This window comes from Chlamydotis macqueenii, chromosome Z (genome assembly GCF_036417535.1).
Source record: "Chlamydotis macqueenii isolate bChlMac1 chromosome Z, bChlMac1.mat, whole genome shotgun sequence".
NCBI lineage: Eukaryota > Metazoa > Chordata > Aves > Otidiformes > Otididae > Chlamydotis > Chlamydotis macqueenii.
Window position 1 is genome coordinate 3,302,200 of NC_141593.1, and position 17,008 is coordinate 3,319,207.

A 17,008-nucleotide genomic window follows, 5' to 3' on the forward strand; every position below is an offset into this window, starting at 1 on the left:
GCAGAGACAGATGCCTCTGAAGTAGCACCCAAGCCATGTTCACACATTTCTCCATCAACTGAACGGTGAGCTCTGGGGCATTCATGGGATGATTTAGTGTGCTCGCACGCAGCCACTCAGGCATAGGCACTAGGAAATATTATTCTCAGGAGTGCGGCTGGGTAAGTGCTTAATTCAAGGCTCAGCAGTGTGCAATCCTGCTTACATGGGAATCAAAATGCAAATTCCCCTCTGAAGGGCAAGCACCTGTGTTGTGGGATAAGTGGGAGGAGGAAGCACAAGATATTAATGGTTTGAACACTTATCCAGAAAATAGAAAACTAGAGATGTAGGCTGCCCAGCCTGAGGAGGTCTGGCCTCAGTATTTCCACTTGTCCGGACTATACCAGGCTACAGGTAAGGCTGGAGTGCAGGCATTGCCTCCTCCTGCTGAAGAACAACCATTCAACAACCAGACGTGTAAGATGTAGAAGCTAGAGAGTGTCAGCCCAGTGGAAGGGGAAGCCTTCTGCTTGTGAATATTCTATTTTGTAGCTCTATCAGTTAAATAACATGAATTAAGTTAGGCCAGGGAACAGATGTTCCCTCATGCCCCAGACTTAGCTGGCTCTTAGGAACGCCCGGGTGTTTCTACACTGCCAGACTGACTTGTCCCTCTCCTGTATCCCAGTATCCAGGTCCTCCACACACTGCCCTTGTTAGCTAGCCATGAGGGAGTCATTTATTCCATCCAAGAGGAAAGCTGGGCATGGCCATGGTGACAGTGTGCTCCAGGCTCTGCTCCAGTGTGGACATGCAGCACACAACTTTGGCTCTTTACCTGGTGCAATATTGCAACACTAATCTGAAGTCCCCAAATCCCAGCATCACTCCTGTCACTTCCCAGAGCACATGTGAAGCAGGTGGCTACAGAAAAGTCCCTATTTTGGAATCTGTATTAGGGAAAAAAAAAAAAAACCCAGAAATAACTATAATTATACTCCAGGGCTACAGGGAGATGTTGTCCAGTGGAGATCAGGATCAAGAGCCATACAGTGTGGATCAATCTGTCCCAGCTCTCAGCTGTGAGAACACGAGCCAGCCCGTAACAAGCAGTCCAGAGGCATAGGCGCTCCTTCTGATTTTGCCACAAAAACGCTATAAATATGCCCCAGATTTCTCTTGCTGAGGTGTTCCATGCTAGCTCAATGTAATCTAAAACTGGTGGGTTTGCTCAGGCTTAGTGAGCCCTCACTTTACTGTAGTGAACCCTTTTCAACACCTGGGGAGATATTAGCAGTTCCTCACTCACTTATGAGTCACGATGGACTGCCAACAGCTGTCAGTCACTGAACACATGCAAAACTATATGCTTATGTTCCTCAGTTAGTCTTAAGTCCAAAACACACTGTCCAGATTTATATACGTGCTTATTTTCTCCAGGATGTAGGTTCTTCTGATGAAATGGCCTGAGCCATTCCCTGGGACTTAGACACATCCAGTTCGTTCTCACGGGGACTTAAGTTGACTCATGGATGGCCTAAATCACATTCACTGACTTCTTCAAACTATGCAGTATCTCAGAAAGAAAGCCAAGAAAAGACTCAGGAGTCCTGAACCTGGGTTTGAGCCTGATTTCTTACTATTTTTACCTGCTAGGGGTTTCTTTGAACTCAGCAAGACTCTCTGCCGATTAGCAGCAGAGAAGGAGAAAGTGGGTTAACGCATCCAGCTCTACCCCCTCTTTAACATGAAAGTGGCTCCTATTAGCATTTTAGCAGTTTGTCCTTTTACGCAAGAACTTGCACAGCTGACTTGGCTAAACTTTTAATGGGTATGCTTGGAGTGTGGGAGGAAATGTTAAGCACTGCTTATTGTTACTGAGAGTTACACACCCAAATGCCATAGCTCCATCCAGAGTTCCCAGGCATCTAGCTGCTTTACTATCTACCACAGCACACTATATCACAAATAAGATCTTCCTTACCGCCTAAAGTAACGTCATGATGCGCCGTAGGAGCCAAAGAATGCTGGGTTTGCAAAATGCATGCATTGCTTCAGATTGCAATGTATTCATTTTAGGAGATCGGGCAGCAACCATTAATTTCAGTGCAATAGATTTCTGTGCTCTTCTTATTCACTGAGATGTTGTCTCACCAGATCAAATCGATGAAATTACGACAGATTGCCCAGCATACCGACAACAGCCGATGTCTGCCTAACATCTCGCAGAGGCATCCCTTTATCAAATGCCTCCAGTTTCTGCCTGCCACATCTCTACCGTTCAGTCTGTTCTGTTGGAAATAGAAAAGTTAAAGTTTTCCAATGTACTTGGCTGAGTCAGAAGCTCTTTTGGGCAGTCATGCACAGGCGCACGTATTGACTGCCCTGCTAGTAGTAAATTTGGCCCCACTGTGCCAAAGGAGATGTGCTATTGTCCTTGGGTGCACTTCTGGAGGCCACGTGTGGGGCGTACGCAACTCCACCCTCAGCTGAGGTGGGAAACTTGTTCGAAGTGGTTTTGAGGTTTTGTTAAGAAGCAAAACAGGAAATCTGCCTGAATCTGGAGTTTAACTATTTTTTTTAACTTGCTGCTCTCCCAGAGTTGTTTGTTTTTGTTTTGTTTTGTTTTGTTTTTTGTAAAATACAAAATAAATAAATATCAGAATGACAAACATTCTGCAGCTGACTACCTCCCAGTTCTGGAATAAACCAAAGATTTTACCAGTGCAGACTAAATTTCAGCCAGCAAAGAGAACCTGGAGTACCCCAGGGATTATTTTCTTTTCTTTTTTAAGCAAACCAAGCAACTCAAAGGCTGTGTCAACTTACTTAAGTGCTCTTCATGCCAAGTAATCATAGCTGGCACAGAAAACAATGCTGACTATTGCTCCCTTCCCTGCCTACACTGGAGGCAAGGAAGGCCAAAGACGCAGAGCTGAAACAGCAGCTCTGTGCCATATGGAGAGACTCTGTATCCTCAGCCCGGCTGCTTGGGAGCAGAGGAAAGACTGCTGAGTTGCTCCTAAAAATCAGTGAAAAGGACAATGAACATGTCAGTGGGGTGAGGAGCATCAGCACAAGCCTGCCTGCCCCAGCACGCTGACCCGTCTACGCAGTACTGCTACCGTTGCTGAGGGCACCGGGCACCCTTGTCCCTTTTGTCACCAATCCTCCCTCTGCTAACCGTGAAAACTGTAAGAACTGGCTTTATAGCCTTAGTAACCTGAGGCTGTCCCCAGCTCTCAGAAAGCTATGGTGAAACCATCAAGTCATCTCAGGAGCCCAGGAATGCGAAATCCATCACTACTGGTCTCGATATGGAACTTAATGGAAAAAAAAACTCAATCACCAGAACTGCAAACTGCTGTGCTTTGTGCTACATTGCTGATTCACATTACATGACACTGTTGAGTGAACCCTCGTAGATGTCTCAAAAACCTTGCTTCTACTGCTATGTAACAACAGGTTTGGGTCAGATTCTGTGATGAGATATGCTGATGTCATTCACAAAAAAAACACACTAAGACAAGGGAGTTACTGACAGGTATAATACAAATTGGCCAAACTGTATCTTGCAATTGGAATGACCCAGAAAAGCTCCTCACGGTTTGTTCACAGTTTATTTAAGCTGCCTGTATGTGCTGCATAAGGAATCAGCAATGCTTTAGCTGCTGCTCCAGCATCACTTTGACGTCAGCACTTTGATTTGATTTTCTGTCACTGTTCTCACAGATTAAATTTCAGCCAGTGACCCAAGGCTTGATAGCTCATTAGCAAATCCCTCAGAGCCATCTAGTCCTGCCTGTGCTTGACAGTTAACTCTGCATTGCACACACTCCCAAAGCCTCCTAAAATCAGCACTGCCTCATGTCAAAGCCTGGTCAGACTCAGTGCTGCTGCTGCAAAAGCCTGTGGGGATCTGTGCCCAGCTGCATGTTTTCAATGACAAATCACTAATGACTTCTATTATGAGTCTTTGGGTCTTTTAAAGTCTTTGAGGTTGTGTAAAAACTCCTCCACGGACAGTCAAAACTTTCCTTTCCCACTCACCATTCCACCCCCCGCCCCCCTCCGCCGCCTCAGCCCTTGATCTACAGGAGAATTATTCTGACTTCCTTCTTGGTGAAATCTTAAAACAGCGTGTTCTTACTCCTTTGGTTGTTTAGAATCATAGAATCATAGAATGGTTAGGGTTGGAAGGGACCTTCAAAGGTCATCTAGTCCAACACCCCTGCAAGGAGCAGGGACATCCCTGACTACATCAGGTTTAGCATCATTATTGCAATCAGGCAGAATAAGGCAGCTGGGATAACGCTCTTTCATCTTTCTTTTGCTGTGATACATGAACATAAAAGTCTCGGTAGGCAGTGGGAAGGGAGAAGCTGCCTCAGATCATGCTCTGGATGTCACAGACCCCAACTCTTGCTTTTGCAGTTGGGTTGAATGGGATGCAGATTGCCCTGGGTACCTTAAGTTCCCACTCACTGGCAGATATCTTGAGCTCAGCTTTTCCTGTGCCCAGCTTTGAGTCACAGTGACCGGCAGCTTAATAGTGAAGATACAGCCATTGCTTTTTTTTTACTTCTTCTGTGCATTGGAGCACATCTCTTGCCTTGTACCTAGATTATCAGTGCTTTCAAGCAAGAAATTATATTGCGTAGAGTCCAGAACTATAGCACACACTTCCTTCTAACTCTTCTTAAACTGCCACTTAAACAAGTATCCAGACTGTGCACTGTCAAAATCTTAGCCCATGCTATTCCTCCAAGCTAAGAGAATCTTTACAAATGCCAGATCAGGCTGTTCTCGGCACCCAATAGGTAGAGCATAGCCGTAAGGACTCCAATGTGTCCCTGCTGAAGTCACGAATGTGACTTTGCAGCCACATACGTTTTGTCTTGACAGAAACTTCACTCCAGAAATCAACCTCACCAATCTCAATGGGGAGATCCTTGATTTACACCAGGCTGAGACGAGAATATGGCCATGATTCTTTATTGCCTTTCAAAGTCAAAAGACCAGCAGAAGCCAATTGTGTACGACGTGCAGCTGCCGCACACCCAACGTGGACTCTGCACAGCTCCATAAACCAGCAGTGGTCTAAATAAAAACATCAAACAAGACATTCTGGCATTGGCCAGAAAGAGCGAAGATAAATAGCTGGGAGCCGCCAAGTTGCGAAGGAAGAACCGCTTGACTGTTGGACAGAGAGCAAAGTAAGAGGCAGAAATTAGGCAGGGTGCTGGGAGGCTTGTAACACTCCCAGAAAGCAAAGGGGTCACAGCATTTAATTTGATTAATTCAATGCTAGTCCAAAAGACTTTGTAGTGAGCCTCAGGCAGCGCAATAAACATACAATCATTAAGAGATGAAATAAAAGATTGATTGGGTGGTAAATACTCCAGCTCCCTTTCCTACTCCAGCTTCCCTCTTGTTTCTTCTCTCCTTGGTCAGTGCAAATGTTGGAAGCAACACAGTAAGCAAGCAGTAGCACTAAAACAATAACAACAAAACTCACTGTATTTCAAATGCCTTGGTCAAAACACTTTCAGTGAAAGCTTTGACTTGCTTTCCTCATCATTTTTCTTTTCCCTCAGCAGCCCATTCCTCTAGGAAATGCCGTGGGCAGAATGAAGCAACAGTCATGCTAATTTGGCCTCCTCTCCCCAGGACTGGCAGAAGACTTAGTGGAAAACAAGAAGGATGTCTATCCCAAGGGGACTGGATAATATTTTTGGAGGTCATTTCAGTAGTTTTGGTTGTACTTCTTTGCATCCAGGGGCCCAAACAGCTGTTTTGATGAATATAGTTGTATTTACAAATAATGGTATTTTGTAAAGCTCCAATGCTAAGTTTTGTGGGCCAGATGGTATAAACACTCACTCCATAACTGTATAGTGCCTGTCCCTCACCACAGGACACAGGAGGAAAGGACAACCCACCCCTTGATGCCGGGGCTGGAAAACTTCTGCAGCTGCTTGAGGAGCCTGGGGTGTCTGAGGAAACCACAGCAGAGGCAGAGCTGGGGAAGGGGAGGGTGACTAATACTGCATACGTCCTCAGCGAGTGAAGTTCACATCTGGCTTTTCTCCCATCCACTTCAAGCACTGCCACCGCTGCCACACCGCACTCACTGGAGGTCACTGCATATCAGTATTCACCACGGCTCTGTACAGCAGGAAACTGCTTTTATCCCCACTTTCCACACAAACACTAAGGTTTACTGCAATTTGGACATTTTTCTGCAGTCACATGAGAAAATTATGACATGGAAGTCGGGTCTCCAAACCCTAGACCTGCTTCTGCATCTGTGCACACACTGCCATATGACACCAAGGTATGTTGGGTCAAATGCCACTACTGAAGAAAACAAGGTTACTTCTGTATGTGTGTGAATTGGCATCTGATGAGCTTTGTTCATCACCTGATGGCCACTTCTCCTCCGTTGTTCCAGTACATAAAGATGCATCCATGAGTATTTATGCCAGACCTGGTCAGTATAGACATTCATTTTATGTTTTTAAGCTGGTCCAATGAGAAAATGTTCATCAAATATAGTGTTGGATGACTGTTTCCCTGAAATAATGTGTTCACTGTAGAATAATGAACCAACCCTGTGATTCTGGAGCTATTAAAAAAAAATTATTTATGGAAAATATTATTTTACAAAAATCAGTAAAGTTTGATTCATAAGGCAACTGGTTAATCCTATTTGCCTGCTTCTTCTTTCGTATACATTCAGAAGAACAAATACGCTTACTCATTACTGAAATACAGATTTTTTCCTGGTGTAAAACTGTGGCTGATTACAGCTTCATGATAATAGTCCAGAACTGCATATGCTGCTTTTTTTTAAAAAAAAAAAAACCCAAACAACACCCCCCTCAAACGAAAACAAAACTCATGGTGGCTTTGCCAATATTTCACCATGTTTGTTTTTGCTCATAACAAGTCCTGTTTTAAATCACACTAATGCATTTGACTGCTGAGAGAGGACGAACCATAAGATTTATTCTCTGCTGTGTGGCAACGGCCCATTCCAGCAGGAAACTGAGCTGCAGAGGGGAGTTTTGTCAGGGAAGAAATCTCATCTGGATAAACGACACTCCTCAGCAGAGCGTGGTTACTTATACGTGTGTTTGTACTGACATCAGATGAATGCTGCTCATCTGTTTGATTGTCACTTCTCCTCCCTTCCTCCAGCATTCTTCCTACTCTCCCTTCGGAAGCTTTAATCATCCAATGTAAGGTTTTTTAACAGAAACAAGGGCACTTTAAAGATAAGGACATCAGGAAATAATTTTAAATAGATACAACATACAGTCATGCGTTTAATAAGCATGGTTTATATATGTACGCACTCACGACACAGCCTCTCTTCTCCCCCTCAAGTCATAGGGCCAAACACGACTTACTGTGTGATGCCCATCCTCCATCTAAAGCTGATACTGACCCCTTCAGAGTTACACCAGCACCGTAGAGATTAGCTGAGATGGAAAGGTAAAATCAGAAGAAACTCAGCTTGTAGCACTGCTGGACGTTGAGGTGGGAAAGCGTGGGGGCACTTGTAGGTAAGTCAAGCATTAATTTGTAAGCATTTTGTTTGTCATGCTAACTATACAGCATTCGGAGACTGATGATTACTACCTTCCTAATAGCTGCATATGATTAACTTTGTGTTCCTGTAAATTTACTGTGCATGGTGTCTGTGCTACATCTGATGAAACACATGCACTTATTAGCTGATCTTTCAGCCATGGTGCCCAATATGCAAGTGAGGCAATCTTTCCTTGTATAATCATGGGTTTGAAAAAAAAAAACAGGAGACTGTGAGTATAAAGTAGCATAGACCTTGATTAGTTTCACTACAATTAGAAGTTCTGCGTATAGTGACTTTTAACCTCTGCTTCACCCCCAGCTAAATCCTAGCCTGCAACGATTGTAACTAGGACATAATCAGACAGGTTGCATACACAAATGGCTATCTTATCTACGCACCTTAAAATGTTAATTGTGCTTCTCCTCATTTTCCCACCTAAGGAAAGAGGTAATAATTCCTGCTATTTTTCCAAGGCACAAGTTATGGCACTGAGACTGCTCATCAGCAACACAAGTCTCTTCTTCAGCATCACGTATGAAAGCAAAGCAGGCAGCCTCCTGACAAGGAGAAGTGGAGTTTGCTATGAGGACCTCTTTAAAACACAGCTCTGCTCTCAGTCTCCCCAGCCCAGCTGTGGCACCAATCTGTGGCTTCTCCTTGGGTCCCTCACCTGAGGCTTTAGTAACCACTGGAGAGCAGATGAAAGGATCAGTCATCCAGCTGTGCCCAGTGCCTCGGGTCACAGAGTGCCAAAAGGGCCCCAACAACATTTTGCAAATACATGAGATGTGCCTCTGGCTTTGGGGAGTGGAAGGAGGGAGTCAACAGAGTCAATGTTTGGTGCACACAGCTGGAAAGATCTGTTTAAGATGTGTCCCAGTGACAGCACAACTGTGGCAAGGATCTGAAACACCTTCTGCTGTATCCTTGCCTACAGGCCAGACTGATGCCACCAGACCAGTTTCTGCATTAGGCAAACAGTCAGGTAGGGTTTGTTTAGTTTTCACTCATCAGTGAAAGGTGCGCACAAGGAATCTTACAGAAACAGCAATTTCAGAAAAATACAGTAGAAAGCAACAGGTCATGGGGAGTGGATGGGAAGGAAGGTGGAAAGCATTACTGATTAGTGTTTATGGAAAGGGTCTCCACAACAATGGCGGAGAAACAGGCAGTGCACTGAGAGAACTGCCATGTGCATTAATACCACGCATCTAACCCCAAGAGGTCCCAAGGGACATAAAATGAGTCAAAGCTCACAAAGGTCCCCACTAATGAATGGACAGTGTTAGGCCAGACCGGTGCAGTACAGTGAATGGACATCTGCTGTGGCCAACTGAGGTGGCTGGTGGCATTCCCTACATGGGACCCTCCACTCTGGCACAGCTTTCTTATGGCAGGACTGCAACCAGCTCCTCCAGAAAGCAAAGGGACAACTCTTCCCTTGACATCCTGATCTTTCTAAATTGTAAAATCATACATAGGCTTTAAGGTTATATGGCAGGACCGTTGTCTACCACATGCATGACCCCTACATTGCATCAGAAAACATGGAAGTTTTCAGATATGACTAAGTGCTCGTATAACAGATAATAATAATAAAAATAACAATAATGCAATGCACCTGCACTCACACACTGCACTGAAACAAACTGCAATGCCTGAATGCCAAAGAACACTAAACAGTTCTCTCATCACTCTTATCGCAGGTATCTCTGCCGAGTGTAGGTGGTTTTTGCTCCATATTTCATCTCCAGCAGCATACAATGAAGTTGCAAATGGCATTTCTGAGCATGCCAAAATGCCCATGCAGTAAAGATAACACTGAAATAGTGATATAAATCTATTTTCAGCTTTCATCTGAATATTCAGGGTGTCTCCTCTTATCTCTGTTATACATTATTTTTACATTGTGAAAGATGATAAATACCGAATGGCAAGAGCAATCAGGCTATGGAAATTGCCTCCAGGGACAGAGCTGTATCTTCTCACAGGGCTTTTTTTTTCCTTTTACCTTTTATTTTTATGATTAGGCAATCACTGTTTAGCCACCACAGGGAAATGCAAGGTGAATTAGGAGAAAGAAGGTCAAGGTTATCGTGGAAAAGTTTAATCCCTCCTCAGTGGGAACCGGTTAATAGCTATGGCTAGACTCAAGTACAGACCTCTGTTGGGAATCCCAGTGAAGGTCAAAGGCAGAGAGGAAAAAAAAAATCTGCACTGAGATCTTAGACAGTCATAAGCAGACAGATGTTTCTAGGCTTTAATGAGCAGTCTTGGCTCCAGGCCTTTCTTGGCTGAGCTGTTTAGTTTTAGTATTTTTCCTTGTAGTGCAAGGTATGGCTCTGGTTAGCCGGCTCTGCTTAGCTAACTACCGATGATTTTTCCATCTAAATAATAGCTTGACAATGAAGAAACCAGTTCATAATCTGTGACTTGATGGATTAGGTCATGGGTAACGATGTGCAGTTGTAATCATGAAAAGTAAAAATAAATAAAAATAGTAATTCTAGTTTAAATGAGAACCAGTTTTAAAAGTTTAAATTGAAAATCTGATGGAGCTCCTACTGCAAGTTCTACCACTCCATCTTATGTTTTTATCATCATGGACAATAAATTGAAGGAAAACAACATGAAATGGGCTTTTTTTTTTTTTTACCAATTCTATTTCCAAGTTAGCCTGCTGGAGATCATGCCTCTACTTTAGAAACTCATTTGGGTTCAGCAGTCCTGAGAATTTTCTCTTGACAATTTGCTACACCTAAGAGAAATATATTAAGTTGGACAGTATAGGTTTAGGAAACATCTTCTGTTTATAAAGCAAAAAGGCCACAAATCCAATTGCTATCAAACTGTGAAATCAGTAATTTCCATTAAAAAACCCGAGAAATAGACTTGTTAAAAATTCTGAAGACTTTTAGCCTTTATCTGCCAGGACACAACTTTCATGAAGCAATAGCCACCAGAGCACTCGGTGGAGAATAATTTTGTTCCTTGACGGGCATATAGCAACCCTGATGTAACCAGTGACCAAATTCAGTCTCTTTTTCAATATTTCTGGGTGTCACAATTGGTCTGATACAATACTATATCATGAATGGGAATGCTTTCATGGGATAAGCTCTCACCTTTGACCGGTTTTCATTACTATAGTCCAGATCCCGGGGTTCAGTGAAGGAAATGGAAATGTCTAGGTGGCTTAAGCACGAGTAGTCTTTGGATCTCAATCGGTTACAAGTCAATAAAAAACTTAAGAGCCTTACATTGCCAGGTTATACAGAATCTCTGCTCCCTCTGTGTGTTCAACTGATTCTCTTTTCATTTTGGAGACTATGAATTACGTTTCTCTGAAACTCTTTTTTAGCACATCAGAATCTCATCCACCACCTGTTGGTTCAGCAAAGCTCACCCTTTTCCAGAACCAAGTGTGAAATCTGCTTTGTGATAAGTATCTGAGGGTGCAGGAGATTTGGGCTTGCTCCCAAGCTAAATTCATTTATATTGCAGCAAAACACCTGCCTCTGGATCATCACAAAAATTCCTCCCTATTGTATAGTACAATTTAGTCTCCCAGAAAAGATGTACATTCCTTTTTTTTCCCTCTCTCTGCAGGAGAGGAACAGATGGCCCTAGCAGACAAAAGGAGCTTCCTCCCTCCTCATCTACCCAACTTATATTTCCAAATGATGAACCCTAAAACTCTTCAGAGTCAATTGCCTAGGGTTCATCATTTCTGTGATACGAGTCCATTCCCATAGCCACTCAATGCTCAGGATAATTACTTTACACAACACCTGCTGACTGGAAGTGACGGATTTACACTAGGATTGTACGCAGAGTCTCCATACATCCAGCCCAGCTATCATCATGATGGGTCCCTGGATCAGCAGTACACCACACCAGTGAAGGAACACTGATCCAGCTCCACAATTTCCCATGTGTCTGGTCCATCCCATCAACAAATAGCTTTGTGGGCCAGAGCAGAGGCTCTCTGCTCAGTACCGTGGTTGTTCTCCCAAAGGCTGAGCAATGACTACCACCTCGTGACATTAGACACTAAAAAGAGGGATGTCTGCCTTGCCAACAGGTATTATAATTGCTGCTGTTGCAAACTGCAACAGTGAGATTTTTGGAGGAAGTGCAACAAGCTATGAAAGAAAAGCAAAGGTAGGAAAAATATTTGTAAAAATGTTGTGTAACATCTCAAAGATTTTTAAAAGTTTTGGCTTAATGCGTGGCCACCTTTCTTGTTGATCTCCCCAAAGTCTGGATACAGAATGGGAGCTCAATATAAAAAGCCAGAGAAGTTATTGATTCATAAACTTATTTGCTGTAAATGGCAAGTCCCTCTTTGTTCAGCATTAAAATTTAAACGCAGTAAAGTAAAAAAGAATAAGGCAGTGCTTACCTGAAGAAGCTGAAGAATCATAAGTACTTCTGTCCTTCCTATTTGTCCTGAAGGGCTGAATGTCCTTTTCCCTGTAAGTTCCAAACCCTTCAAAGCTTCTTCTTTTATTCCCACTTGCATCGTTGTCCCTCTTCTCACTTGAGGAATTCATTTCACCAAACATGTCCAGGGACTCTGACCTTCCATTACTCTCAGTATTACCAGAGTATCTCTTTGCGCAAGAGTCAATGGGATCATTGCTTGAGTCACTTTTATCTTTACTCTGTGTCCACTGCTGGGCATCAGAAAGTGACAACGTAGACAGCGTATCCACTTCAAAGTTACTCTTTGAGCCTTTGTGTCCAGTTTCACAATGCTGATGCTTCTGCTTCTCCTTATGCTTGCTTTTCTCATTGAGCAAGGACAGATCTTTATCTGAGCTGCTTAGCCTTTCGTTGATCGCATGGCTGGAGAAGCCAGTGGACTTACTAGCAAAGAGACCACTCAGATCTTCATGTGTCCCCAGTATCCGCTCATCCTTATGCTTGTGCTTATGTTTGTGTTTCCTTTTGTGAAGTCGGCCACTTGAAAGGCTTGTTCCTCCAACCTTTGGAGGAGCCAAAGAGGACTGCATGTCTCCAAGGCCCATTCCCACAGGTGTTTGTAGGTGCACTCCGTGTTTTGCTTTATGTTTGGCAGTGGTGGACATCTTCATATGAGAGCTTGCATGGAATTGGGGTGGGGGCACGGTAGGTCTCATAAATGGGGAAGCCGCTCCGAGCGTGTGAGACAGGTACAAAGGAGCTGGATACTGACCATAGTAACCAAGATTCATCATAGGCATTGATGTGTAAGGCATTCCATAGGGTGCATAGTAACTCCCACTGGGAATAGGGTAACCGAACCCTTGTAAAAAAGGCACCTTTGTCATGGTGTCATTGGTTTTGGCAGGTCTACCACGCTTCTTCTTAGACTTCATGTCAGAGGTCCTGCGAAGATAGAGCAATGGGTCGTACTGGATATATGGCACAGGGTAGTAGTGATCAAAATTAATCCTGAAGATGCTGGGATATGGATTTTCATGATAAAATGTGTAACTTCTATGGGAAATCCTGAACACTTGAAACTTGTTGATGAGTTCCTCAAGGTCTGCCAGAAACTGGAGGTCATCTCTGTTCTGCAGGCTTTTCCTTTTCCTCTTGTGCTTTGGCTTTTTCATACTCTCATGAGAGAGAAAGTTATCCACAATGAGATGCTTCTGCCGGTGACCATGCCTGTTCTTTGTGCTGGTGTCTGATGGGATAGCCTCTGGATTGTCCAGGCTGCAGAAATCAAAGGAGTATCTCCGGCGAGATTCTGAGCTTTTCTCAGCTTGGTCAGAAGTGCTGTTGTTGTCTGTACCTATCCCACTGTCGCTCGGTATGGTTTCCTCGCTGTGAGACTCGCTCACTGGTGACAGCGTGACTTCTTTCAGAGAACCTATTTCACAGAGGTGGGAAGGTGAATTAGCCATTAACCTGGGTGGAGACAGCTTCCAAGTTCCACTGTGCATTCCTTTCTGGGTTTTTGTAGGAAGAGCACTGATAGGTTGAAGATTTGGCATAGTTTTTAACTCTGAAAAATTTGTTTCAGTGCTTGCAGGGCTAAGGTTGCCGTTAGTCCCCACTAACTGCGTTGAAAGTGGATGAATAGCTGCTGGTGACGATGCCACAAGTGACTGCAGGTTGGAAGGCACTGCTGGGTTTTCTGGCTGGCTGGAAACAGGCCTTGAGTGCTTGATGGCTGTCTTAGGTTCTTCTGGCTGAGGCTGCAGCTCTGCTCTTGGCTTTCTGCCCCGTTTTTTACCAATGTAGATAGTCCCTCTCTTGCTGACATTGATCTGCTTCCCTAGTCTAGTATCAATGGTGGTTGGCCCAGCACTAGATGGTGGCTGGACTTTTGCTTTCAGAGCTATGCTGCTGGAGCAGGAGGACAAGATCTGATTCAGAATATTCTTCCTCTTGAGGGTCTTCATTTTATTAATGGTCTTGATGGTCTTCTTATCCAACACTCCAAGCTTCCCAACCTTCTTGTGAAACTTGAGTTCACTGATGGAATTGTCCTCTCCTGGGACCATCTGGGCCAACTTGGCCAGATTCCGTCTCCTCTTCCTTTTCTTTGTTCCTGGGAATTCACGATTGATTGGACTCACTGGGCTAGTAGAGGTTCCCTCGTGAATGGTTTCAACAGTGAGCAAAGGCTGTTTCTTTGGTCGTCCTCTTTTTTTCTTGACAGGTGTGATCACAGTAAGACTGTCTGTATTGGTATACAGAGGGCTGGATGGTGTGATAGGATAGGCTGAAGGAGGCTCCACCATAAGCTTCTCAGATGTTGTCATGGAGGTCTCTTGGAGGACAGATTTAGGTTTGCTGCAGGTCCATCGCCGCTTAGCTGCAAGTTTGGGGTGCTGGACCTCAGATAATTTGCCAGCTGCAGAAAGATCGGTGGGTAAGAGAGTGGATGTCACAGCTACAGGTTTTCTGAGTCTGGTGGCACTGTTGAGGGAAGCTTTGTCAGTGAGCACACCACTGTCGATAGTTACTAAGGGGGACTCATTTTCAATCACTTTCCCTGGCTTTGTGGCTCGAAGATCTTTTTTACTCCCCTCTGGTTGAGAGCTAGTTCGGTTTGCTACTTCACTGCTCATAGCAAGTCCAGAAGGCAGGCTTTTCTCCTGGATTGCCTTCTCTAAGGAAGATTTTGTGGATTGCCTTTTTTTCCTTTTGTGGCCAGATGTATCCGTTGTTGGAGATTTTATTGGGATAGTAATTCGTACATGACTGATGTCACTTTCACAACTGCTAGTAGAAGTGGGATTCTGCTTTGAGGGTGATATATCCAACACACTGTCCATTGAGTAAGACTCCTTTTTCCCTTCCATGATGTCATGGGATTTGCTGTCAAATGCTTTCTGAGCACTCTTCATCCATTCCATGTCTGCAGTTTGGAGGGTTTGACTTATCAAGTCCTTTTTGCTGGACTTCTTCTTTGTACTCCCAGCAGGCTGATCAAGGGCCTCCAGCTGCACACCCCCCTCTGGATCCCCATGAGGCAAAAGCCCATTGCATTCGGAGGCACTGCTTGGCTGGATGGCCACACTGATGTTGTTGGGTGATGGGACTGCACTGCAAATGGCAAGCTCTTTACTACTGGCTGACAGCTGCCCCCATGTGCTGCTGGAGCAGGACTTCTTTGCTTGAGATTTGCTGAAGGAAACTCCTGGCTCTGGAGTGGAGACCTTGGTGGCACTAACTGCTTCTCGACTGGGTTCTGTGGTGATGAAGCAACTTTGAGAAGTGGATCCAGTATCGGAGCTCGTTGACCAGTCAAGGTGGTGCTGGTTGCTACTTTTCTGCTGGTGCTTTGATTTTAAGGTGTCACCGGTGAAGTCTTGTTGGAGGCCTGGATCATAGTGCAGAGTAGAATGTTTTTGTGGCCTATCATAAACCTGAAGGAGAGCAGAAAACAAAAAATAACAAAAAAAAAAAAAATTAGTTTATCAGTCCATTCGTAACCCCTAGTGGCAGCTCTTTATTTGTACAGTGAATGACAACTCTTCTTAACCAATTGCGTTGTAAGGGTTAGGAGCCTTTATAAAGACTTCTTGTACTTAAGCCAAATTTGCATTTAGATGCATGCAGTGTAAACACGTTTTGTTTTGTTTTCCCACTCTAAAAACAATGGAAATATTTCTATAAATGCTAAATTGCTAAAGAAATATATTCTATTGATTGTTAATTTAAAACACAAGTAAAATATTCGCTTTCAATGGATGAATGGTGTGACTCAGCCTCCTGGTGAGAATCTCTTTTTCCTAAAAAATAATCCCTCACAGAACTTGATGCTCAACAACAGCAAATAAGCTCATTCTTGTAAACAAGAAAAATGCAATATTATCTCAAAAGTTGTAACAAACAGGAGGAAAACTCATGGGTCCACTTCCCTGTGAAGTCAGAATCTGCAAAGGTTTACTTGCTTACATTTGCACACAGAAGTCATTCCCACAAACTTAGTGCTTAAAATCATATACGTGGCATCAAGTACGTGCAGAACACTTGGCAGGTTCAGGTTGCATTACTTCCTTTCCATTTTAATAATCCACTATTTGCAATGTTGGTAAGAGATATTTTCAGTGTGATTTCTAATCCGACAGCAATTCTTCAAGCCGCAGAGGTTACCATAAGGGCAGAATTATGCTGAAAACTGTTACAGAGCAGAAGAAAGTCTACTTTTTTTTTTATCTGTGGGCCTCCTTCAGCTAAATAAATTATGTTCACTACAGCTGTAACCTTTTGAAAAGTCTCTTAAATTTTAAAAAAGAAATTATATATATATATATATACACTTTAATCAACTGAAGTCTTCTAGCCATTTGTTTTCTCCTGTTACATTTAGGAGCTTTTTTTTTTTTTTTGGAAAGCTCTGGATCAAAGCATGCAACAAATTTTGTACACCTAGTACTGAAACAACTGCTCTTAGCAAACTGTAAGGACACGGTTCTGAATGCCAAATAAATGATGAGAGACTTAAAATAAATGCATAACCAAGGAAAGAACAATAGAAAACAACTGCTAAGTGTCTCTTGTTTCTGCAAACACCCTGTTACAATTACGATTCTATCAATAACTTTACGCTAGATCCCAGTTTGGGTGTTTTCAACAGAAGTTTTGAGGCAAGGAGGCTGTCAGCATAAGAGGGGTTTGAGCTGGGAAATCAGGTGTCCCCAGTTCCGAGCAACTTCAGAGAGATTTGAAAACTGCTAAACACCTGCAAACCCACTGTGCATGATTTATTGACCAGTAAACATGCATGTTATTGGCAAATTGATGTTGAGATATCCTTCACGTGCATATAAAAATGGGCATGTGGCTTTTCTGCAATAGGCAGTAACGATGAAGCTGTTCTGGTCCATCGTCTGAGGAGTAATCAGGGAATCTTAAATCCTGTGGACAGCTCAGCTGTCTTGCACATGGACTAGCCATGCTTAGGGAAAGCAAAGATTT

General features: G+C 43.5%; 1 protein-coding gene across 3 annotated transcripts in view; it reads right to left on the reverse strand.

Annotated features, from left to right (window-relative positions):
• The window catches only part of SETBP1 (SET binding protein 1), a 261,815-nt gene that overhangs the window by 62,450 nt on the left and 182,357 nt on the right, over positions 1–17,008 (reverse strand). For all 3 annotated transcript variants that reach the window (XM_086769922.1, XM_086769923.1, XM_086769924.1), the window contains exon 5: positions 11,988–15,453. In XM_086769922.1, the coding sequence (XP_086626048.1) occupies positions 11,988–15,453 (3,466 nt within the window). The remainder of the gene's footprint in view (positions 1–11,987; positions 15,454–17,008) is intronic.